At 41.6% G+C, this 19,707-nt stretch overlaps 10 protein-coding genes across 10 annotated transcripts; 8 read left to right on the plus strand and 2 right to left on the minus strand.

Moving 5' to 3' along the window:
* Positions 1–126: 126 nt before the first annotated feature.
* Positions 127–1,794, plus strand: PAS_chr1-1_0213 (uncharacterized protein; the record flags this gene model as incomplete). The annotated part of the gene is made up of 1 exon (XM_002489818.1): positions 127–1,794. The coding sequence occupies one exon, from the start codon at positions 127–129 to the stop codon at positions 1,792–1,794; it is 1,668 nt and encodes a 555-aa protein (XP_002489863.1).
* A 45-nt stretch (positions 1,795–1,839) lies between these two features.
* On the plus strand, positions 1,840–2,622 carry PAS_chr1-1_0214 (Hypothetical protein; the record flags this gene model as incomplete). Its single annotated transcript, XM_002489819.1, has 1 exon — positions 1,840–2,622. The coding sequence occupies one exon, from the start codon at positions 1,840–1,842 to the stop codon at positions 2,620–2,622; it is 783 nt and encodes a 260-aa protein (XP_002489864.1).
* A 162-nt stretch (positions 2,623–2,784) lies between these two features.
* On the plus strand, positions 2,785–3,576 carry PAS_chr1-1_0485 (uncharacterized protein; the record flags this gene model as incomplete). Its single annotated transcript, XM_002489820.1, has 1 exon — positions 2,785–3,576. One exon carries the CDS (start codon positions 2,785–2,787, stop codon positions 3,574–3,576), a length of 792 nt encoding a protein of 263 aa, XP_002489865.1.
* Positions 3,577–3,821: 245 nt separating this feature from the next.
* On the plus strand, positions 3,822–6,236 carry PAS_chr1-1_0215 (Processing alpha glucosidase I, ER type II integral membrane N-glycoprotein; the record flags this gene model as incomplete). The annotated part of the gene is made up of 1 exon (XM_002489821.1): positions 3,822–6,236. One exon carries the CDS (start codon positions 3,822–3,824, stop codon positions 6,234–6,236), a length of 2,415 nt encoding a protein of 804 aa, XP_002489866.1.
* A 1,090-nt stretch (positions 6,237–7,326) lies between these two features.
* PAS_chr1-1_0216 (60S ribosomal protein L8) lies at positions 7,327–8,198 on the plus strand (the record flags this gene model as incomplete). Its single annotated transcript, XM_002489822.1, has 2 exons — positions 7,327–7,329; positions 7,470–8,198. The coding sequence occupies 2 exons, from the start codon at positions 7,327–7,329 to the stop codon at positions 8,196–8,198; spliced, it is 732 nt and encodes a 243-aa protein (XP_002489867.1).
* Positions 8,199–8,379: 181 nt separating this feature from the next.
* Positions 8,380–8,889, minus strand: PAS_chr1-1_0217 (Hypothetical protein; the record flags this gene model as incomplete). Its single annotated transcript, XM_002489823.1, has 1 exon — positions 8,380–8,889. The coding sequence occupies one exon, from the start codon at positions 8,887–8,889 to the stop codon at positions 8,380–8,382; it is 510 nt and encodes a 169-aa protein (XP_002489868.1).
* Positions 8,890–9,639: 750 nt separating this feature from the next.
* On the plus strand, positions 9,640–10,683 carry PAS_chr1-1_0218 (Hypothetical protein; the record flags this gene model as incomplete). The annotated part of the gene is made up of 1 exon (XM_002489824.1): positions 9,640–10,683. The coding sequence occupies one exon, from the start codon at positions 9,640–9,642 to the stop codon at positions 10,681–10,683; it is 1,044 nt and encodes a 347-aa protein (XP_002489869.1).
* Positions 10,684–10,959: 276 nt separating this feature from the next.
* PAS_chr1-1_0219 (60S ribosomal protein L2) lies at positions 10,960–11,784 on the plus strand (the record flags this gene model as incomplete). The annotated part of the gene is made up of 2 exons (XM_002489825.1): positions 10,960–10,963; positions 11,024–11,784. 2 exons carry the CDS (start codon positions 10,960–10,962, stop codon positions 11,782–11,784), a joined length of 765 nt encoding a protein of 254 aa, XP_002489870.1.
* Positions 11,785–12,204: 420 nt separating this feature from the next.
* Positions 12,205–17,121, plus strand: PAS_chr1-1_0220 (Transporter of the ATP-binding cassette (ABC) family involved in bile acid transport; the record flags this gene model as incomplete). Its single annotated transcript, XM_002489826.1, has 1 exon — positions 12,205–17,121. The coding sequence occupies one exon, from the start codon at positions 12,205–12,207 to the stop codon at positions 17,119–17,121; it is 4,917 nt and encodes a 1,638-aa protein (XP_002489871.1).
* A 49-nt stretch (positions 17,122–17,170) lies between these two features.
* PAS_chr1-1_0221 (Low affinity methionine permease, similar to Mup1p) lies at positions 17,171–18,865 on the minus strand (the record flags this gene model as incomplete). Its single annotated transcript, XM_002489827.1, has 1 exon — positions 17,171–18,865. One exon carries the CDS (start codon positions 18,863–18,865, stop codon positions 17,171–17,173), a length of 1,695 nt encoding a protein of 564 aa, XP_002489872.1.
* Positions 18,866–19,707: the final 842 nt, after the last annotated feature.

Here is a 19,707-nt window from a genome sequence, read left to right on the forward strand (position 1 = left end):
AAACCGGATCTAGCATTCACTCATGCAAAAAGCCGTTACCTTATTATGCGTTTCTCCCCTTTTCACTTCATCACGTAAACCGGGGGGAGAAAGTCTCCCAGTTGTTTTCTAACCTCAAAAATAAAAATGAAGGCAATAACACGGGTGTTTCTCATGGTGGCTGTCACGGTGATTAATATCAATTGCGGAACCCTGTATCTTTACTCGGCGTATAGCCCTCAATTGGCCCAAAGATTAGGCTATACAACACGAAATGCCTCTAACATTGCCACAGCTGGTCAGCAAGGAGTTCTTTTTTCGGCACCTCTAGTAGGACTGATCATCGATAAATATGGCTACACGCCAGCGATGATACTGGGATCAATTATGAGTTTTTCAGCATATTTCCTACTCAAGATTCAGTTCGACCATGAGACATCAAGCGTGTGGAGATCTTCCATGTACCTCTGTTCAGTTGGAATTGGATCCACATTCGTTAATAGTGCTACCCTCAAATGTAGTATGTCCATTTTCCCCAACATGAAAGGTTTGGCATCGTCGTTGCCTCTGGCAATGTATGGAGCCAGCGCTACATTTTTCTCTCTGGTTGGGGCTACGTTCTTCCCGGGAGATACGTCAGCATTTTTAGGGTTTATTGCCTGGGCAGGTCTTGTGATTAGTTCTCTGTGCGTTCCGATCGTTTGTTACTATGATTTTTCACTGATGAAGAGTAAAAACAAAAAGTTTGAAGAACAGGACAATGAGGACGAAGCTAATGTTCAGCTAATGAGCCCGACATTCGCAAGCCATGACATAGAGCTGACTCATTTCCAAAGCGATGTAATGATTAGCCCTCGTCATTCAAGACCTGTTTCACCGTTTGAAGTGGAGATGGACCATCCCTCCGACACACCTAAATGGACACTTACCAGTAAGTCGGTCGAGTCACCAGAGATGAATATCAGACAATTAATAAAACGGCCAGAATTCTGGATGTTATTTGCGGTGCTTGGCTTCCTAGCAGGCTTGGGCCAGATGTACATTTATTCTTGTGGTTACATGGTTAAAGCATTAACCGGAGGATCAGAGGACATACTTTCAATTGCAGACTTTTCAAAAGGAATCGACAAATTCCCTTTAAAGGTGGAAAAGTATTTACAAACACAGCAACAACTGCAAGTTAGTGTTATTTCTATATCTTCTACTTTAGGCAGGTTGAGCAGTGGAGTAGTTGGAGATTTGACCATCAAGAAGTTTAAAATCCAAAGGACTTGGTTTCTATTTGTTCCTACTATCATCATATTTGCCACGCAGATCATGGGGCTTATCGCCTCTTCCTTAAAGAGTCTCTTGGCGATATCAATGTTACTTGGATTCGGGTATGGATTCACCTATTCGACGTACCCCGCAATTGTTTGCGATCTATATGGATTGAACAATTTTTCCATGAATTGGGGAGTGTTCATGCTATCAGCAATGCTGCCCAATATGCTATTGAATCACCTATTTGGATCAGTTTACGACAAACATATCAAACCACTGAATCTTGACTACTTGAAGGGGAGAATTGATGATAAGACGATGGAAGAACTTGTGGAATTTTTGCAGAAAAAGCCAATGAACGTATGCGACGATAAGGTAGACTGTTATCGAGAAGCTTTCGGTTGGACAGCAGTGATTAGCTTTGTGATTATACAGCTCGTAGTCTACATCAACATTAGAGGAAAGAAAATGAGGGGACTAATAAAAGTTGGAGGGAGATTGGGCGGGAACTCTCGCGATTCCTCGTCTGTGGACGGGGAAAGAGAAACATAGAAGACTAAATAATGAACAGTAATAGACACACTAGAGGTCCCTTACATGGCTACGGAAGAACAACTTAAGAGGAGGAGGGAAAGATTTTCTAAGGAATCAAATAAACCGTCTTCTTATGGATTGGTGAGCCGTGGGGATGATCTACGGTTGAAAGACGAGCAAGAACGAAAGAAGCTTTTTAGCCATATAAAGAAGCTCTGTGGTGAGAAGAGCCCCCCAAGGGATGAAATTTTGCTTGGTTTGAGGAAATTAAGGGAAGCAATACTTGACAAGCCAATTGTTGATAACGAAGCAAATGAAATCTACGTATTCTCCATCCAAGAATCAGTCAAGTTTGGCCACTACCAAACGTACCTGCCCTTGCTATTAAATGTACTAAAGGGATTGAAGCTGGATAGTGACCAATTAGGGGAGTTCAGCTCTTATTTGGTGCTACATTTGTCCCATTTCAATCAAGAATACCAAAAGGCTATTAGAGTCTACTTTGAATACAGAGATCAATTGCCTATCAACTCCTACGGGAGAGAACAACTAAACCACAGCTTCGAGCTTGTCAAGCTGCTGATACTTCAAAAGTATGACCGATGGTTCAGATATTACCACGAATGCCAGTATAACCCTAAACTTTCCATACAGCTGTTGTTTTTAAAAATGGGGTACCACCAGGTGGTAGCGCATGCAATTAATACCTTCAACAGATCATATTTCATTTTACCCACCCAATACCTACAAGACTACTTCCAAACAGACCTTAATGAACTCATCAAAGACTCTTCATGGAAGGTCCAAAACGATAGCATAGTGATTAGAGAGAGACACAGACAATAATTTCCATTTGTATTGATTAAATAAGCAACATTCGCTTTTTCTGGCTCCTAATATCTCCTCCTTCTCACCTCACCACCTCCGCTCTCCACTTCTACCCCCGAATAAGCATCCAGTACGCCAACTTGGGGCTGTGTATTTCTTTTCAAAGCCTTTCAGACAACAATGAAAGACTTTCAAGTCGAAATTAAGTTGGAAAATGATGATTCAAGTCAGCCCTCCCAGAAATACCTTATGGAAACCGTGACCATTAAAGACTTGGAAAGTGGTCAATTGGATATAGACCTACTTTTATCACATATCTCCCTATTGAAGGAAAAACTGTCTCATTTACGGTACCAGATGGTTTCAAGTCTTAAACTGCTAGCCTCAGTTGACAGTAGTACCGGCCCAAGTGGGTTTTTCCAGACGGTCTCAACTCAGGTTTCAGACATAAAACGGGATATCGAAGAGTATCACCAAGAACTGCAAAAAGTTTTACCGGTGGTACGATTTTGCAAGATCAAAATGGGCCTGAGCCCCAATGATTCTGTGAAAGTCACGAAGCATGAGGTTAAAATCCAGTACCCCAATGGTTCTGGGGCTCTAGTCGGCTCTGTACCAGGGTCTAACGACAAACAAGATAGAAGGGTTCTACAGCAGAAAAAGACTGCTGTGAGGAAGCCAAGAAAAAATATTAAAAAGACTCCAAATATAAACCAATCAGGTCATACTCCTTCCAGTCTAGGCAATACTAACGGAAATGCTCAAACGCCAATGTACCAGATGAATTTACAGTCACAACAGTTACAACAACCTCCACAAATCCAACAGCAGCTCCCACAACAGCCGCCTTTACAACAATCACAACAACAACACCCCCAAGCACAGCAACAACCACAACAAATTCAATATGAACAATACGCTCAGCAGGCCCAGCAAGATTACGGCTCTGCTAATCAGCCCATTCTACTGTGATTGTTCCGTGCGAGTCTATAATAAGGAAGTAGTATGGAAAAACCATTTTATTGTGATCCTCTCAATGTAAACAACGAGCTATTCATCTTAGCATTAGCACCATCAGACACTCTCTCTGCTGTTGTCTCGAACATCTCTTTTTGCTCCATGGGTTGGTTCTCCTTGGGCCTCAACCCGAATCTCTGTTCAGTACCCTCGACTGTTTTAAGATCTACCGAGCTCCACCGTTTCATCTTTTTTCACTCATGAACCTCTTCAACCGCCGGATCCTAAGCCTCATTTCGGTTTTGGTCGTTGCCATTGCTTTTGAAAATGTCCCTTCTGATGAATTGTCCCTACCGGAGGCTTTTCAGAAGATCTCCGATCAATCGCTCTTGTGGGGTCCTTACAGATCTAACTTGTATGTCGGAATCAAACCAAAGATTCCCCATAGTTTCCTTTCAGGTCTCATGTGGTTCAATGCTGACGATCCTGAAGGAATCGTAAAGCTGAGGCATTCTTGTGAACAGGACCCAGAGATTCAAAGTTTCGGTTGGGTAAAGTACGATGCAAGGGTTGGAGGAAGACACATCATCAAGGACAGAGGCTGTAAAGTGCTGATAAAATCTGACTTTGTTAAGACCAGTGATGGTAATTGGGCCCTGAAAATTACTGGAGTGCCAAAGAAAGGACAGGAAAATGTCAAAACGTCTCTGATATTCTATGCTGGAACTGAGGAAGACCAGGATAACATGTTAATGTTTGCAGGCAATAAAGATGAATTTGGGAATGTTAACAATGATCTGACAAGATTGACTGGCGTCTCCAAAGTTTTGGGAGGCGCTTTTGAATTATTAGTCGAAGATGGTCCCTCCAACAGGTACCCGTCTGCTACTGTTTTGGCTGCCCCTGATTTAGATCCTTCTCTAACGCATCATTTATCTTTGCATGTCCCCGACGAACATTTGTGGCAGGCAAAAGAGGTGTTTATTTCATTACTTCAAGAATCTGTTGGAAAAATTAGAGAAGATCCCTCTTTGAATGTGAGTGAAATACCAGTTGATCAATTGACAACCTTGAGGAATATTAACAATTTTGAAGGTAATTTACACTTCATTCAAAAGACATTTCAAGGTAAGTTTGAGTTGAACATTATTTTCAACTTAGAAGATGCTCCTGAAAAACTTTCCTCTTCCAACATCGATTCTTATGTGGATAGAGCATTAACCCACTTTGATGAAAAATTCTCTTCTCAATTACAGTTTCAAGCCCCATTTCATACCAAAGAATATTTGAACTTTGGTAAGGAATTCTTATCAAATCTAGCAGGGGGAATCGGATACTTTTATGGTGAACAGTTAGTCGATAGGAATGCATTTGTTGACGACGACTCCTTTGACAATGTCAAACTTGTTGGGAAACCGGAAGGTCCGTCTGAGTTATTTACTTCCGTTCCAAGCAGACCATTTTTTCCTCGTGGATTCTATTGGGATGAAGGATTTCATCTTTTATCCATTTTGGATTATGACAGTGATCTGGCACTCGAAATTCTAAAAAGTTGGTTTGCATTGATAGATGACGACGGTTGGATTGCTAGGGAACAAATCTTGGGCCCTGAAGCCAGAAGTAGGGTACCGGCAGAGTTTCAAGTTCAAAATCCTAATATCGCCAACCCTCCTACATTAATGTTAGTCTTTGCTAAGCTACTAAATATGGCTCATGATTCTCCAAAGTCGGAAGACGATTTTGTCTCCATCCAGGATCTTTCCGAAAATATGGGCCATGTTCATTTAGACAATCCAGAAATACTAGTTGACTACGCAGAAGACATTTATCCTAGATTGAAAAAACACTTCGAATGGTTTGCCACGACTCAAAAGGGAGAGACCTTGGGGCTCAGCAGAGAGTCCAAGTATCCCAACCAGCTTTACAGATGGATAGGAAGAACCAAAGATTTGTGCCTACCAAGTGGACTAGATGATTATCCAAGAGCATCAGAACCAGACTCCGGTGAACTCAACATTGATCTTCTTTCATGGATGGGGCTAATGTCTCGATCAATGAAGAGCATTGCGAAGTTGTTGAATAAAGCCGACGATGTTCACTACTTTGAGACTATTGAACAGGGAGTGCTATATAACTTGGATCAGATCCATTGGTCTGAAGAAGAGAAGAGTTACTGCGACATAACGGTTGATGACGACGACAATGATGTTTTTGAATGTCATAAGGGATACGTGACTCTTCTACCGTTTGCTTTGAAACTTATTCCAGAAGATTCTGAACGGTTGATTCATGTATTACAAGATCTGAGAGATCCAGATATATGTTGGTCTCAATTCGGCATTCGATCTTTATCCAAATCGCACCCTCTTTTCCACAGTGGAGAAGACTACTGGAGGGGAAATATTTGGTTGAACATTAACTATCTAATCTTGGATGCTTTGAAACATTACGCAGAGTCTTCCGGTGCTCTTCCAGATGTAAAGGAAATGGCCAAGCCTATTTACAAAGAATTGCGAGAGATTCTAGTGACCAATGTTTACAATGAATTTAAAAGAACGGGCTATGCCTGGGAACAGTACAATGAAGCAACCGGAAAGGGCCAAAGAACGAGACACTTCCTTGGTTGGACTTCCTTAGTCATCCCAATAATGAAGATGCCAGAGGAACTAGCATAAGAGAAGGGAGAAACACATAGCGTAGCGGGAAAAGAATATTTCTGCACACATCCCACCAGATCAAAGTTAGAAGAATTTCTCCATGGACAATTCATCATCATTTAGAACCAAAACAATGAGCTGTTTTTTATTCTTTTTAGATCATGAAAAGTGGAGAATAGAAGGCTAGACCTTCGCATAAAAGTTGATGACTTTCTCAACTCAACCCCACATTGGTATAAAGAAAATTTGAGTTTTATCTCAAATTACAAAAATTTGAACCAAAACACATCATCTAAATTCTGAACTTTTGGTAATCATCTTTTCTAAAGAAATAAGTACTAAAAATGAAATCCAAAGGTTCTCTTGACCACTTATCTTCTATTCTCCAGTCTATAGTTTTATTTATACGCATGATATAGTTTTTGTTGTTTTCTATGAATAGAAAAGTACCGTCATTCAAATGTCTTGACTCAGTTATTTCATACATGCTTCCTGTTCACCTTCAGCTTTAAAATATGATAAGTATCCAAGTCTATTCTCTTTTCGTCTGATTGGTTATATAATCTCACTTTCTGTTCAACCTGATGATCATCAGGTGGATTTCTTGATGATGTTGCTTCTTCTGGCGAATTGTTACTAATTTCAATGTCATGCATATATTCTTCCATAGACTCATATTCTCCTAGTGCATACTCTCTAGAATGCCATATTTTTTGCTTTCAAAACTACATCTTTTTCGTTCCTTAATACAAAACAATATGGATTCATAGCTGTATCTAGATTGCATAGATAAAGTTTTATATCTTCTTTATTTTTGACTTTAACAAAACATAATCTGCAATAGCTATTGGTACCTGTGTCAGGACAGTAAAAAAAATTCTACATCTGGTATTTCTTTATTCACTAGGAACATTAAATACATCTTAATCTAGTCTACTTGCCTTGACCTTAGCATATACCTCCAAATTAAATTATTTGCACCCTTACACCATAAACAAACCCTATAGACAATCACATGACAAATATTATTCCACCTCTCTCGCGATGTTTCCCTCTTTAGTGGAAAAAAAATTGAAAATTGGACTCGGTTTCACCTACTAGCTTCAAAATGGTATGTATTCAAGCACTAAGATGAACGGTAGAGAAATACTGAAAGTTGCTCCTCTGATAGATCTCATTGTTTTGCAAACTTTTGGTAATTTTGCCGAAGAAAATGAGTTGAAAACAAACCCAGTACTAACAAGAATATAGTCTCTCCCATCCGCTACCGCTAACGCTGCAGTTACCAACCAATTGTTAGAGCTTCCAGACACCAACCTGGTTGCCCCAGCTGTCACTGAGGTGTCCGAGAAGGCTGCCCAATGGCCAGCTAACGTCAGATTGCAAAGACAAAAGAAAATCTTGTACCAGAGACTTAAGGTCCCTCCAGCTATCGCTCAATTCACCAACACTTTGGACAGAAACACTGCTGCTCAAACTTTCAAGTTGTTCAACAAGTACAGACCTGAGACTTACGAACAGAAGCAGGAGAGACTCACCAGAGAGGCTGCTGCCATCGCTGATGGTAAGAAGAAGGAGGATGTTTCTTCCAAGCCTTACGTTGTCAAGTTCGGTTTGAACCACGTTGTTGCTCTGATTGAGAACAAGAAGCCAAAGTTGGTTTTGATTGCTCACGATGTTGATCCTATTGAACTCGTCGTTTTCTTGCCTGCTCTGTGCAGAAAGATGGGTGTTCCATACGCTATTGTGAAGGGTAAGGCCAGATTAGGTACCTTGATCCACAGAAGCACCGCTACTGTTGCTGCTCTGGTCGATGTCAAGCCAGAAGACGAGGCTGAATTGGCCCAATTGGTTTCTGCCATCAACAAGAACTTCACCGAGAAGTACGAGGAATCCAGAAAGAAGTGGGGTGGAGGTATCTTGAGTGCTGAGTCCCAGGCTAAGGCTGCTGCCAAGGCCAAGATCTTGGAGGAGAAATAATCATGATACTTTTAACCTTCTACATAGTTTTTGTATAAAAGTAATTTCATGAGATACTACTAGTGAAAAATTTCGGAGAATAAATAATGGACTTGACATATATTCATATATATGAGCTGGTTCTGGTTTCCTTGAGGGGCTGAATATGGTGGATGGTGATACAAATTTTGGTCTAGGACGTTTATTTGAGCTTGTAGAATAATTGAGGAGCAGCACAGTCGTTGATACAGTGCTCCAAATGGAAGAATTCCTCCACACAATCTTCTTTGTAATCCTTCTCATCGTAGCCGTCTTCCTCCTGTTCTTTGGTGACTCTCTCGATACATTCGTGCAAATGGTGAAGATATGGCTTACACTTTGGTGTCTCTTGACATTGTTTTTTCAGGACTTCTAATTGGTCTTCTTCTTCCTCTTCGTCTTCGTCATCTTCGTCTTCGTCTTCTTCTTCGTCATCTCCTTCTTCTTCTTCTTCTTTTTCCTCATCTTCGTCTCCTCCCTCTGCATTCTGTTCATCAAGGCCGGCATTAGCTCTCTTAGCTGCGTTGTCAGCTTTGTTATCTTCTGCTATTTTGGCTTGAGGTTCAGAGCCAGAGTCTATAGCAGTGTCGTCCACCTGGTCCTCAACATCAGGATCTTCGGCTGTAGCGTAGGCGGGAGCCAAAATGTCAATCAATTCACGGAAAAATGCCATCTTGAAAGTCTATGTACAAACTGTTGCAATAGTAGTTAAAGAATTCAGCTAAAGAAAACTGTTGTAGAGCGACTATTATAAAATCCAACTTTTGATTGGCCAAAAAAGCGAGATCCTAGTTAGGTAATGCGCATCTTATGGATTTAAGGGTGGCAGAGAATTATATAGTGGACGCGACGAGCGGTGAGCGCATCTTGCTAATATGCGGGATTGGTTGCTATTTGCAAAGTGTGATGGGGTGGGGATGCTTAATCTGTGATAAGACCGGGCAATTAGGGCTCACCACTTTGGAAATCACTTGCTCTTTGCTGGTTGCTCGTATATTAAGCGTACTGTCCGGCAGCTATTTTTTCAATTGGCCTTGGTACCTCTCCACAGCTACCCCTAGTTCGGTTCACTTGACTTGCTACGTCCTAACACCTGCCTTCCTCACCTAGCTAGGCAGCGCGTTCGCCAGCGCATTCAGAGTCCGCACATTACCCTCGCGAAGGCAGAAGATTAGATCGTTCCTAGGAGGAGGGAGGGCAGAAAGAAAGTCTGTTCAAATTCGCGTGGACACGCCCTTTCCACACGACTTGTATATATACAGCGGAACACTACCCTCTTGTTAAGATAAGATATCACCCGAATTCATCGATTGAGTATCAAAAGGAACAGCAATTTGCAGCACGTTTTCACAGCAGATATTTGAAGTACCAGGAAAAATACCAAGTTGTCATTTTACTAAATTTCAATCAGTTTTCACACATCATGTCGGAAGAAGAACAACAACAAACAAACGAGAAGGTCATCGACCTTGAAAAGAGAATGTTTGTCGGAAACATCGATTATGACACCACCGAAGAAGAGCTCAGGGAGTTGATTACGGGCTTCGACATCGAAGGCATTGAGATTCCCAAGAGGTTTTCTAGGCGAGTGGGAAAGTTGACTGGACGCGGTTTTGCCTTTGTGACATTTGCCTCTAGCGAGGAAACTGCAAAGGCAATCACCGAGTTCGAAGGCAAAAATTTGAAAGGGAGAGACATCTACTGTAAATCTGCCAAACTCAAGTCAACTGAAGAGAAGACTAAGAAGAAGAAAGCCAACAAAAAGAAGACTTCCGCTGCTAAGAACAATGATGGAACCACCGAAGGTGTTACTAATACTGCAGTGGATGGGACTGAGGAGTCCCAAGCTGATGTCAGTAGCAATGCCGACTCCGCTTCCGATTCTGTTGCTGATTCGAAAGACAAAGAGAACAGCGCTCCCAATGGCGGCAAGAAGAAGAAGCCTTACAGTAAGAAGAAACAAAATCCACATAAAGTTCCCCTTGAACAGGGTACGCCTTCAGAGACTTCGATCTTCATCCGTAATTTGCACCAGGAGGTTGTCACTTCCGAACTGACGGAGTTCCTTTCTGAGTATGACCCTCAATGGGTTTCGATCCCCAGAAGGAATATACCCCGTCATGTTGTTCAAAAACTGAGGAAAGAGAACATTCCGATCAGGTCGCGTGGTATGGCATTTGTGAGATTTGCCGACCACGAAACGCAACAACGCGCTCTCAAGGAATTGAACGGTAAGGAAATTAAGGGCAAACCAATTAGCATCGATATTGCCATTGATTCCTTCGTGAAGGAGGAACCTAAAGAATCTAGCGTCAAAGATGGTGCTGACGTTTCCATCGTTACTGATGGAGCTCAGCCGCAGGATGAGGGAGAAGAGGGCAAGGTAGAGGAGGAAGTAAAGTCCGAGCCGCTCAAACCATTGGAGTCAACCACCATTGCTCCAGAAGTGCAAACTACTACAGTGTGATTTTCCAAACCGTTTCGAGTTGCTGAACTCTGTCATTATAATCTATAGGTTTTGCTTGCAACTAGTTGGCGTAATAATGTATCATCATTCCATATTTATTTGTTCAAGACTTCTGTACCCCCGTCGCGAGCCCTAGCCCTGTACACGTGATGGATATTATACTGGGCTCGCGACCCACGAATACACCTCTACACCAACCTCAAAGAGTGGAACCTTCCATCTTAGGTGAAAAATTCGTTAGACTAAAGGAAATTCTATACATTTCAACAGGACAAAATGGGTATGTAAACCACCAACCACTAAACATCCAGAGGTCAAGTACTAACGTCATTGTTTATAGGTAGAGTTATTCGTGCTCAGAGAAAGGGTGCTGGTTCTATCTTCACCGCTCACACCCGTTTAAGAAAGGGAGCCGCTAAGCTCAGAGCTTTGGACTCTTCTGAACGTGAGGGACAAATCCGTGGGTATGTTAAGCAGATCATCCATGACCCTGGTAGAGGTGCTCCTTTGGCCAAGGTTATCTTCCGTGACCCAACCAAGAAGGGTTTGCGTGAGGAGACTTTCATTGCCAATGAGGGTTTGTACACTGGTCAATTCATCTATGCTGGTAAGGATGCTTCTTTGAATGTTGGTAACATCCTGCCTTTGGGAGCCCTTCCAGAAGGTACTATTATCTCCAATGTTGAGGCCAAGCCAGGTGACAAGGGTACCATCGGTAGAACTTCCGGAAACTACGTTATCGTCATTGGACACAACGTTGAGGAGAACAAGACCAGAGTTAAGTTGCCTTCCGGTGCTAAGAAGATCATTTCTTCCAACTCCAGAGGTGTCATTGGTGTTGTTGCCGGTGGAGGAAGAATCGACAAGCCATTGTTGAAGGCTGGTAGAGCTTTCCACAAGTACAGAGTTAAGAGAAACTCTTGGCCAAGAACCAGAGGTGTTGCCATGAACCCAGTTGACCACCCTCACGGTGGTGGTAACCATCAACATATTGGTAAGGCCTCCACCATCTCCAGAAATGCTGTTGCTGGTCAAAAGGTTGGTTTGATTGCCGCCAGAAGAACCGGTTTGTTGCGTGGTACACAGAAGACTCAGGACTAGGTACTTTTATAGTTATCAAGGTTAAATTTTGGGTAATACTCTTGTAGCTTTTCGTAGAGCTCACTGTCACCTCCTAGTTTTCAGCCTAACCTTTCTCAGCCCTGACGGGTGTTACTCCCTTCGGGCTTGCGCTCCCTTCTAACCCCGTAGAGCTTGCTTGCCTTTTTAAGCCGTTTTAGTCTTCACACCTACTTATGACATATCTTTGCTGAAAAGCTTCCCTTTAGTTGAGGTTATCCAAGCTAGAGCTTTTAACTCCCTCCAGTTTTCTTGCCCGCCAACAGGACCGTCATTCCTTGCCACAGCGTTCCTTGAAGCTTTTTCCCTGTGAAGACTCAATTACCAGGTGGACTCAATTTTTTCAACAGTTCGAAGATTAGAAGATATTTTCTTTCCGTTAAGAAGTCGTCTTTCCTTCGTATGAATTCGTACAATGAGTCAGCCCCGACGGGTTGCAGTTTCTGGGATAATGATGATATTTCTCCCTGTATCAGAAAGTCACTGCTGGATTCGTATTTGCCTGCTGCAATTGTAGTAGGATCGTTACTCTATTTACTGCTCATAGGAGCACAACAGATCAAGACTCACAGAAAGCTCTACGCCAAGGATGAAACACAACCGTTATTAGAACCTGCCAATGGCTCACCTACGGATTATTCTAATACTTATGGCACCATAGATTACGAAGAGGAACAATCCACAGCGGAGTTGACAACCTCACAGAAACATTTTGACATTTCCAGACTGGAACCCCTGAAAGATGATGGCACACCGTTAGGACTGGTGAAATATGTTCAAAGAGATGGCTGGGAGAAAGTTAAGCTAATTCTAGAGTTTGTGATATTGATATTCCAATTAGTTATAGCTGTCGTCGCTCTTTTCGTACCTTCTCTTAACCAAGAGTGGGAAGGTTACAAGCTTACTCCAATAGTACGAGTATTCGTGTGGATCTTCTTGTTTGCACTTGGATCCATCAGGGCGTTGAACAAGTCGGGTCCATTTCCTTTGGCCAATATTTCATTGTTGTACTACATCGTTAATATTGTTCCCTCAGCACTCTCTTTCAGAAGTGTACTTATTCATCCGCAAAATTCACAATTGGTAAACTATTACTACTCTTTTCAGTTTATTAACAATACGCTACTGTTTCTCCTTCTTGGTTCAGCAAGAGTGTTTGACCATCCTTCTGTCCTTTTTGACACTGATGATGGAGTTAAACCTTCCCCGGAAAATAATTCCAACTTTTTTGAGATTGTCACCTATTCTTGGATTGACCCATTAATTTTCAAAGCTTACAAGACTCCACTTCAATTTAACGACATTTGGGGATTAAGAATAGATGATTATGCATATTTCCTACTAAGAAGATTTAAAGACCTGGGATTCACTAGAACTTTCACCTACAAGATATTTTATTTTTCGAAAGGCGATTTAGCTGCCCAGGCTTTGTGGGCAAGTATTGACTCCATGCTGATATTTGGGCCATCTTTGCTGTTGAAACGAATTTTGGAGTATGTTGACAACCCAGGGATGACATCACGCAATATGGCATGGTTGTATGTTCTTACTATGTTTTTTATCCAAATATCAGATTCTTTGGTTAGTGGCAGATCCCTATATCTAGGAAGGAGAGTCTGCATTAGAATGAAAGCTTTGATCATTGGTGAAGTTTATGCTAAAGCACTTAGAAGACGTATGACCAGCCCTGAGGAGTTGATAGAAGAGGTTGATCCTAAAGATGGCAAGGCCCCAATCGCCGATCAAACCTCAAAGGAAGAGTCCAAGTCTACGGAGCTAGGTGGAATCATCAATTTGATGGCAGTAGACGCATCCAAGGTTTCAGAGTTGTGCAGTTATTTGCATTTCTTTGTCAATTCCTTTTTTATGATTATTGTTGCCGTCACCTTACTGTACAGACTTCTAGGATGGTCAGCTCTCGCTGGCTCGTCCTCTATCTTAATTCTGTTACCATTAAACTACAAACTAGCAAGTAAAATTGGTGAGTTCCAAAAAGAAATGTTAGGCATTACAGATAACAGAATTCAGAAGTTGAATGAAGCTTTCCAGAGTATACGTATTATCAAGTTTTTTGCTTGGGAGGAGAATTTTGCTAAAGAGATTATGAAGGTAAGAAATGAAGAAATCAGGTATTTGAGGTATAGAGTCATTGTCTGGACTTGCTCTGCATTTGTTTGGTTCATCACTCCAACGTTGGTGACTTTGATTTCATTCTATTTTTACGTTGTATTCCAAGGCAAAATTTTGACCACTCCTGTAGCATTTACTGCACTCTCCTTATTCAACTTGTTAAGGTCTCCACTTGACCAGTTATCCGATATGCTATCATTTATGGTTCAGTCAAAAGTTTCTCTGGACCGTGTCCAAAAATTCTTAGAAGAACAAGAGAGTGATAAGTATGAACAGCTAACGCACACCAGAGGTGCAAACTCCCCCGAGGTTGGTTTTGAGAATGCAACACTATCCTGGAACAAAGGCTCAAAGAACGATTTTCAGCTTAAAGATATTGATATTGCCTTTAAAGTTGGTAAGCTTAATGTGATTATTGGTCCAACAGGTTCCGGAAAAACTTCTTTATTGCTGGGTCTTTTAGGAGAAATGCAGCTGACTAATGGTAAGATATTCCTTCCTGGAAGTACTCCTCGTGATGAATTGATTCCAAATCCAGAAACAGGTATGACTGAAGCTGTGGCCTACTGCTCACAGATTGCTTGGTTGCTAAATGACACCGTGAAGAACAACATCGTCTTTGCTGCTCCTTTCAACCAACAGCGTTATGACGCTGTTATCGATGCCTGTGGTTTAACCAGAGACTTAAAAGTCTTAGATGCTGGTGATGCCACTGAGATTGGCGAAAAAGGTATCACTTTGTCTGGTGGTCAGAAACAACGTGTCTCCTTAGCAAGAGCCCTGTACTCAAATGCTAGGCATGTGTTATTGGATGATTGTTTAAGTGCTGTTGACTCTCACACCGCTGCTTGGATTTACGAAAACTGTATTACTGGACCTCTGATGAAGGATCGTACTTGTATTCTCGTTTCTCATAACGTTGCTTTGACAGTCAGGGATGCTGCATGGATCGTTGCAATGGATAATGGAAGAGTTCTCGAGCAAGGAACATGTGAAGACTTGCTTTCATCGGGGAGTTTGGGCCATGACGATTTGGTATCAACCGTTATTAGCTCGCGTAGTCAATCTTCGGTCAACTTAAAACAATTGAATGTATCTGATACAAGTGAAATTCATCAAAAGTTGAAAAAAATAGCTGAAAGCGACAAGGCTGATCAACTTGATGAGGAGCGACTCTCACCTCGAGGGAAGTTGATCGAAGATGAAACGAAGTCTAGCGGAGCAGTTAGTTGGGAAGTTTACAAGTTTTATGGTAGAGCTTTTGGTGGCGTTTTTATCTGGTTCGTATTTGTTGCAGCATTTGCCGCTTCTCAAGGGTCAAACATCATGCAGTCTGTTTGGTTGAAGATTTGGGCGGCTGCTAACGATAAGCTGGTGTCTCCTGCGTTTACTATGTCTATTGATAGGTCATTGAATGCCCTCAAGGAAGGATTCAGAGCATCTGTGGCATCTGTTGAGTGGTCCCGTCCTCTAGGCGGTGAAATGTTCCGGGTTTATGGCGAAGAGAGCAGCCATTCTTCTGGTTACTACATTACAATCTATGCTCTGATTGGTTTGTCATATGCGCTAATTTCAGCATTCCGTGTCTACGTTGTTTTTATGGGAGGAATTGTTGCCTCTAACAAGATTTTTGAAGATATGTTGACAAAAATTTTCAATGCCAAATTACGATTCTTTGATTCCACACCTATCGGCCGTATTATGAACCGTTTCTCCAAAGATACTGAATCCATTGACCAAGAATTGGCTCCTTATGCTGAAGGATTTATTGTGTCCGTTCTTCAGTGTGGTGCGACTATTCTTTTGATTTGTATTATTACTCCGGGATTTATCGTATTTGCTGCATTTATTGTGATCATCTACTATTATATTGGGGCATTGTATTTAGCTTCATCTCGAGAGTTAAAAAGGTACGATTCGATCACTGTATCTCCGATTCATCAGCATTTCTCCGAAACACTGGTGGGCGTTACCACCATTCGTGCTTATGGTGACGAAAGAAGATTTATGAGACAAAACCTGGAAAAGATTGATAATAACAACAGATCTTTCTTCTACTTGTGGGTTGCGAATAGATGGTTGGCACTTCGTGTTGATTTTGTTGGGGCTTTGGTCAGTCTATTATCAGCAGCTTTTGTGATGCTGAGTATTGGTCATATCGATGCTGGTATGGCCGGTCTTTCCCTATCCTACGCCATTGCGTTTACCCAGAGTGCTCTTTGGGTTGTTAGGCTCTACTCTGTGGTGGAGATGAATATGAACTCTGTGGAAAGATTGGAAGAGTATTTAAACATTGACCAAGAACCTGACAGAGAGATTCCAGATAATAAACCACCATCCTCGTGGCCTGAAACTGGAGAAATAGAAGTTGATGATGTTTCACTACGCTACGCTCCTTCTCTGCCCAAAGTCATTAAAAATGTATCTTTCAAGGTCGAGCCAAGATCGAAGATTGGAATTGTGGGTAGAACTGGTGCTGGAAAATCAACCATTATCACAGCATTTTTCAGATTTGTCGATCCTGAATCTGGGTCAATCAAGATCGACGGTATTGATATTACCTCTATCGGATTGAAGGATTTGCGAAATGCTGTCACTATAATTCCTCAGGATCCAACATTATTCACCGGTACTATCAGATCCAATTTGGATCCGTTCAACCAATACTCAGATGCCGAAATCTTTGAGTCTCTGAAGAGAGTCAATCTGGTCTCTACAGATGAGCCAACGTCTGGCAGTTCCAGCGATAACATCGAGGATTCAAATGAGAATGTGAACAAGTTCTTGAACTTGAATAACACTGTGTCCGAAGGTGGCTCAAACCTGTCGCAGGGTCAAAGGCAACTGACTTGTCTTGCTCGTTCGTTGCTGAAGTCTCCTAAAATCATTCTACTTGACGAGGCAACAGCCTCTATTGACTACAACACAGATTCCAAGATTCAAACTACAATCAGAGAAGAGTTCAGCGATAGCACCATTTTAACTATAGCTCATAGGCTACGCTCTATTATTGACTATGACAAAATTTTAGTCATGGATGCTGGGCGTGTCGTGGAGTATGACGACCCTTACAAGTTGATCAGTGATCAGAACTCATTGTTCTACAGTATGTGTAGTAACAGTGGGGAACTTGATACGCTCGTTAAGCTTGCTAAAGAGGCTTTCATTGCTAAGCGCAATAAGAAATAATGGATAGCCAAGTCATGTAGATAAATATGCTTCATTCTATAATTATGTTTTATAGCAGTGAGGTATTAAGGTCGCTTTCGTCTCGAGTATTGCTGTAATGATAATCCTTATGCCACGTCTTAATGATCAGACCATCATCTTGCTTCTCCTCAAGGACGACCAATCTATAGCCTCTGATCCATGGCAAAAACTTAAATACAAGTCCCCAATAGAACACGCAGATCACAATCAAAAACAATGCACCAAATGGGTAACTGGGCAGTCCTGGAATCGAATTGGCACTCTTATCACCTGGAAGTAGTGGGCCCAAGATAATGAAAATGGAAAAGACAATAGTGACTAAGATGAATACAAGCGGCGACTTTATGGCAGGCACCGAATCAGGAAATCTTCGTCTTAAAATAATGGCGCCCACTGCAACCAAACCAATAAAAACTTGCATCACATAACTTTCCAAATTGATGATATAATCATAAACATTTCCTGGAGGTGTAAATATTAGGAAAGATGACGAAATTATTGCTGGCACTAGTAATGCTGGCAAGGGAGCACCAAATGGCCAATTGGCGGCCAGGTATTTAGAAAGTGGTAGGAATCCTTCTCTAAAAACTTCTTGATCCACCCTTGAAATGTTATAAAGCACAACCAAAGTGTTCCCACCGGCACTGATTGCTATGCTCAGGCCAAGAAGCGTTCTTCCAAGTTTCTCTCCCAGAATCTTCTCAAAGAGTAATCCGCCAATCAGCTGGCCCGAGTTAAGTATCTCATCACTTGGGATGACCATCAGATAGGCAAAATTGATCATAATATAACATATGCTAATGATAGCCAACGATGAGGGCCCGGCAATTTTGAAAGTCCTATTCGGATTTTTCACTTCTCCTGCAGAAGAGTGCACTGAACTCCAACCAGCAAGAGAGTATATGGCTTTGAATACTGCCGAAATAAAAGAGCTCAATGACACTTTCTGCTTAGTGGTGAAGAATTGATCCCAGTGTAATTGCCTTTCCAAATGAGATACCTTCTCAGGGAGGATTAAGGCGTATAAACCACTTAGAGCTATGGCTATTAAGAGGAATATCTTCAAAACACCAAAAAAGTTTTGCACTCTAACACCAAACTGTACCGAAATACCATGAATAACTGTAGTAAATACAATCAGAACAACACCAACCATTCTTGAAGCCCACTCACTTGGTTTTTCTACGTTTATAGAGTAAAGAAAATACTCTCCAAAAATAATAGAATTGGAAATGGCGAATCCAAAAAATATTGAGTAGACCCCAACAATAACGCTCATCAACATGTGAGGTTTGTAATAAATGTATTCCAAAAATACTTTGATTCCACCATTTCTAGGGACAATTGAGCCCAGTTCCAAAAACAGATAGAGACCCGCAAATGCCATGAAAAATGCTATGAACCATACCAAGAAAAATAAGCCTGGACAAGCTCCGACCTCATTGTATATTAACGAAGGTGTAGCAAAGATACCAGATCCCACTATCCTTGAAACAAACAACACAACAGTTGAGAAAATGCCCAAAAACCGTTGCTTCCCTTCCGGCAACTCCCCAAGAAGGTCTTCTTCTATCATTTCAATATCGTGTTGACTAAGATCAAGCTTACTGTGTTCACTGTGGTTAAAAAGGTCCTCCCGGGAACCTGACCGGGATTGATAATCTTGTAACATAATTTCTGTCGTATTGTTATCACCAGGGCTTGAAGTGGGCTCTACAACCATTGATAGGTGACCTAACAATGTTGGGAAGGAAAGTAGGGAAGAGAGATACAATCATGGTTTTGTTGTTTTCGATAAGAAATTCTCACGTGAGTTGTGCTCTTTTTTTTTTGTTTCCCCTTATCATGTGAGATGAGATGAGAATGATGAGCTCTCATCAAACTGTAAATGCTAGTTCAAATATCATTATCTGTGCTATGCCAATCGTGAGAGGACAAGCCGGGACTGAACCACTTACAAGCAAATTTGTTGGTGCTGGCTTTCCATTTGGAGCCTTTCTCTGTACAATTGAGTTATATTGCCATTCTCATCATAGTCAGATCTACAGATCCAGCACTGAATTTAAAGGACCAACACCTATCGCAATCGGTACTAGTAGCGATTAAATTGGATTGAAAGGCTGTTCAAAGAAAAATTTCTTCTATTTCGGAAGATGGCAGGAGAGACACCAAAGAAACAGTCTTGAGATGCAAATATATCATTTGTATCTTGGCCAATTATATTGATATAATGGTCCGAGACTCAGTGTCCCGTCTATAAACTCATGAATGCTCTCGCTCGATGATTCAAAATGTACGACGCCAATCGTATTCTCAAGTTCCCAAAAGAAAATTGTATTCAGTTTGTTGCGTCGTGTGAGATTGTTACCAACGATGGACAGTAGATGCTAATCCTGCAACCACGAGTGATCCGTTCGTGTCTATTAGCTTTTTTAGTACCGAGAGGCACGCTAGAGACATTGTAGGTTTCTCTGTTGTAATAGCATTACCGTGGATCCAGCAAAACTGGCTTAGCGTATGCTAGAGCAATAACGAAAGCCCTTTATAACAAAGCAATTGTCTCCA

The sequence above is a fragment of the Komagataella phaffii genome, chromosome 1, assembly GCF_000027005.1.
Source record: "Komagataella phaffii GS115 chromosome 1, complete sequence".
Taxonomy (NCBI): Eukaryota; Fungi; Ascomycota; class Pichiomycetes; order Pichiales; family Pichiaceae; genus Komagataella; species Komagataella phaffii.